Consider the following 4,153-nt stretch of genomic DNA (forward strand, 5'->3'; position numbering starts at 1 on the left):
GGGGGGGTAAGGGGGAGCCAGAGCAAAGCACGCGGGAGCGACCCTCCCCACTAGTGACCATCTCGGCCCGTCTTCCCCGCTACGCCCGACCGGCCCAGCGGGCTGCGTTCGAAGAGGGACACCCGCTCTCCGTCACACTCGCCCGCGCGGCCCGCACGCGCCTGCCGTAGAGCGGAGCCCGCCTCGCGCGCGACCCCGGCCGAGGTGAGCACAGCGCCGAGCACAGCGCCGCCGCCTCGGCCCAGCCGGCCCAGCCGAGCCGACAGACAGTTCGTCAAGAGACTTGGTTGCGGACGGGACCAGACCGTGCAGCCTCAGACCACAAACACAAAGTAAGTGCAACATGGCGCGATGAGGTAAATCATGTCCGAAAATGGTTAATCGCTCCGGCAAGCCCGTAGACCGTAGACAATTTGCTGTACTCCCAGGTGGGCTGGGCCACCTAGAACCTAGAGAAAATGCCCAGGAAGCTGTTTAATTCTGTGGCTTGTCAGCGAGTCGAGGGCGACGGGTAAATAGTTCGGTACCAAATGTAAGCACACATGTCATCGGCACAAAGTGTGGCACGATTCTCTAGGGCTCTTCAGCTGCTTGTCAAGCTGGTGTGTGCCCCCTTCCCCGTCAGCGAAATCCGCGCATATGGGCCGCGACAGTTTCACTACCTGGGGCTCGACAACCAGTCGGGCGGGTTGCGGCTGTCTTTCTCGCGAGGGAGTCTCTCTCGGGGGAAGTCCTGGCGGTCTCAGGGAAAGGGGAAAGGGAGGGGGGTTGTGACCGAACACTGCACGAGTGTGGGCGCGGAGGATAAAACGAGTCTCCCTACCCGCACTGCCCGTTTGTAGTTTTTAGACTTTGTTGTCGAGGCGTGACGGAGCCTGCCTTCCGCCCTACCCGCAGGATGCAGCGCGCCGTGTGGAGCGTGGCGCTGGCGGCGGCGCTGGCGCTCGCCCTGGCCGAGGCCCTCCCCGCCAAGAGCACGGCGGCCTCGCCGTCCAGGGCGTCCTCGCCCGCGCGCCCCGGCTCCCCCGGAGCCGCCTTCGGCAACGCGGGCAAGAAGGCCGGGCTCGAGATCTGGAGGGTGGAGGTGAGTATCCCCGCGGTATCCCCGCTCACGACACTCGACAAGAGGGCGATCTGTATACAAACGAGCCCATGATGTTCGTACGCCAGATGCGTCGCCATGGTCACGCCCGTCTCCACCCAAGGCAAGGTGCACTGACGACGCTTTCCGTTTCAGAACTTCGCGCCCGTCGCATACCCCAAGAATGACTACGGCAAGTTCTACTCCGGCGACTCCTACATCGTCCTCAACACCCGCGAGAACCGAGGCACCTTCAGCTGGGACATCTTCTTCTGGCTCGGCAAGGACACTTCTCAGGTGGGTGGGTGGGTTGGTGGCGCGCGGCGAGCTGCCGCGTTGTCCGTCTAACCTGGCGACGCGATCACCAACCGAATTGCGCTTCCAGGACGAGTCCGGCGCTGCCGCCATCCTCTCCGTGGAGCTCGACGACGCCTTGGGCGGCTCTCCGGTGCAACACCGCGAGATCCAGGACCACGAGAGCAAGCAGTTCCTCGACCTCTTCAGTGGCGGTAGGGCGTCCGTATGCGATGCGCGTGATCCGGGACACGCGGTTGAGTCCGGCCGGCGGGGCGGGCCGCCTGGGCGGTAGGCCGTCCCGCGGGGCACTCTTGCTGTGCGGCACGGCCTACCCACAGGGGCTCCGGGACACCAGCAAGTCCTGCTGCGCGGGGCAAACAATGCGTAATAAGGAAGTTGGACCGCCGCTCTCGCACGGCTCCCAGGCCGTGCAGGCCCGCTGGTACGCGGGGTCCTCTGGAGCTATGTCCGTAGCTGGGGTCCAAACAGTCGCACCGCGGTGTCGTGGATGGCGGGGCCTTGCAGGCGTGTGTGACGCCGTGACGTCTGTGTTGACAGGCGTGCGCTACCTGCCGGGCGGAGTCAGCAGCGGCTTCCACCACGTCACCATCAACGCCGACTCGGACAAGAAGCTGTACCAAGTCAAGGGCAAGCGCAACGTGCGCGTGAGGCAGGTGAGTGCGTGCGGCCGTGCGGCCTGTGCCGGTGAGTGACTCACGCGTCACCCGCGCGCCGCCGCGTCACCAGCCCGCACCAGCCCCGCCTCTCTGCCCGCAGGTGTACGCCGACGTGTCCTCCATGAACCACGGCGACTGCTTCATCCTGGACACGGGCAAGGGCGACATCCTCGTCTTTGTCGGCCGCGGCGCCAAGCGCGTCGAGAAGATCAAGGCGACCCAGGCCGCCAACATGATCCGCGACCAGGACCACCACGGCCGCTCCAAGGTGTCCATCATCGGTAAGTGAAGTGTCGCTCGGACGGCACTGCGGACGGTCCTTCCTTAGTCTCTCGCCGTCTAGCTGCAAGCTGGCTCTATGACCCACTGCCCCCCCCCCTTCCCCAACGATGACAGAGCTGAAATGGCGTGCACACACCCGTGCGGCTGCTGCTCGTGATTCAAGTTTTCTGTCACACTCTAAATAATCTGCCCTTCCAGACGAGTTCAGCCCCGTGATCGACGTGGAGAACTTCTTCAAGATCCTGGGCTCCGGCGCCCCCAACAAGATCCCAGACGATTCTGCCGGAGGCGACGACGCTGACTTCGAAAAGCAGATCGACGTACGTATGGTCTCTCAAGTTTTTACTTCGCCTGGCAAATAATATCAAGAGGCGGTCGGTCTTTTGTTAGTCGGTTAACTGGTCGGGGAGGTCCTCGGGGAGGCCCGGAGGCCCGCAGAACAATCAGTGCTCGCGTTGTTTGCAGAACACCGTCGTCTTGTACAAAGTGAGCGACGCCACCGGCAGCCTCAAGGTGGACAAGTTGGCGCAGAAGCCCCTGAGTCAGAGTGAACTCAACACCAACGTGAGTAAGCCGGCGACAACCACCCGGGAAAATGACCAACCGACAACACTTCGTCTGGGGGAAAATAAAAATGATTGAGCTTGCTGCTCTTTGTTTCAGGACGCTTTCATCCTTGATGCGGGAGCGTCCGGCATCTACGTGTGGGTGGGCCGCAAGTCCACCAAGGACGAGAAGTTGGAGTCCATGAAGAAGGGAGAGAAGTACTTGGCGGATAACAAGTACCCCAGCTGGACGAAGGTAAGAAGGACATCCTCAAGTTGAAACAAGCCTTCGGCGTATTTAAATGGAACGGTGTTCTCTATTTTGGGGTGGTTGCAGATTCAGCGAGTTGTCGAGGCGGCCGAACCCGCTGGCTTCAAGCAGTACTTCGGCGACTGGAGAGGCTGAGTGCTACGAACTGAAGGGCACAAACCAATGTGATCTAATTTTAAACATATTTAATACAGTCTTTAAAACTACAGAAACGAATCCAACTTGCTCAGTATGAAGTCAGCCTCAAAGAGTGAGGTCCAATAACTTTGACGATTATTTCCCCGAATAAACCTAACAAATAAACATTTTCCATAACAAAAAGATTACGACTTTATCTACCCCCTTCAATTTCTCAGAACGGCAGACAGAGCGTCTTGGGAATATTTGCGTTCTAATGTGCAGCTTTTTCTTCGAATCTCGATAATGCACATACACACATAAGTGACGCAACCAGACCGTATTGATCATCTATTCCGAATATCAGCCTAACACAATCTCCGCGACGCTATTCACGCTCTTGTTTTGTTTTTGCTCGTCCGATGATAAGACGACCCCTACAGCAGCCGTAGTAGTGGGATGGGCCTCGGATGCCTCCGCTGACGGGCCCGATGACCCTGGCGGGGCTGCCGAGGAGGCTGCCCCTGGCTCTGGCTGTCCTGCTGGTTTCCTAAAGACCAGCGACAGAAAACACAAAGTCGTTCAAGATCGCGATCGCAGTTCAAACACAGCGAGTGCATGGCAAAGAGTCACGCATTTACTAGACGCGTTATGCCCCACTTTTGCTCACCGACTGGTCGTGCTGTCCGGGGCGGTCACCCCCGCGCCCTCCTCCTCCAGTTCCTCCAGCAGCCCGAGCTGGAGCGCGAGCGCGCGGCAGCCCTCGTGGCGCGCCCGCAGGACGTCCTGCAGCCCGCAGAACTGCAAGTCGCACTCGTCCCGCAGCTGGGCCAGCCTAGAGGCCAGCCGTGGCGACGCGGCCTGGCTCGACCACTGCGACTGA

General features: G+C 60.5%; 2 protein-coding genes across 2 annotated transcripts in view; one reads left to right on the forward strand and one right to left on the reverse strand.

Annotated features, from left to right (window-relative positions):
* The first annotated feature begins 164 nt into the window (after positions 1–164).
* Positions 165–3,476, forward strand: LOC113207523 (actin depolymerising venom protein gelsolin 1). Its single transcript, XM_026424131.2, has 10 exons — positions 165–332; positions 898–1,084; positions 1,238–1,378; positions 1,467–1,590; positions 1,937–2,052; positions 2,156–2,336; positions 2,536–2,657; positions 2,803–2,901; positions 3,001–3,138; positions 3,220–3,476. The coding sequence occupies exons 2-10, from the start codon at positions 899–901 to the stop codon at positions 3,286–3,288; spliced, it is 1,176 nt and encodes a 391-aa protein (XP_026279916.1). The 5' UTR covers positions 165–332; position 898; the 3' UTR covers positions 3,289–3,476.
* LOC113207518 (ciliary rootlet coiled-coil protein 2-like) overlaps positions 3,322–4,153 on the reverse strand; it is a 22,880-nt gene continuing 22,048 nt past the window's right edge. Inside the window, exons 6-7 of the mRNA XM_052263529.1 lie at positions 3,941–4,149; positions 3,322–3,820 (exon numbers count right to left, since the gene is read on the reverse strand). Of these exons, the coding sequence (XP_052119489.1) occupies positions 3,634–3,820; positions 3,941–4,149 (396 nt within the window). The 3' untranslated portion in view covers positions 3,322–3,633. The remainder of the gene's footprint in view (positions 3,821–3,940; positions 4,150–4,153) is intronic.

The sequence above is a fragment of the Frankliniella occidentalis genome, unplaced genomic scaffold (genome assembly GCF_000697945.3).
Source record: "Frankliniella occidentalis isolate FOCC.00 unplaced genomic scaffold, Focc_3.1 Scaffold12, whole genome shotgun sequence".
Lineage (NCBI taxonomy): Eukaryota > Metazoa > Arthropoda > Insecta > Thysanoptera > Thripidae > Frankliniella > Frankliniella occidentalis.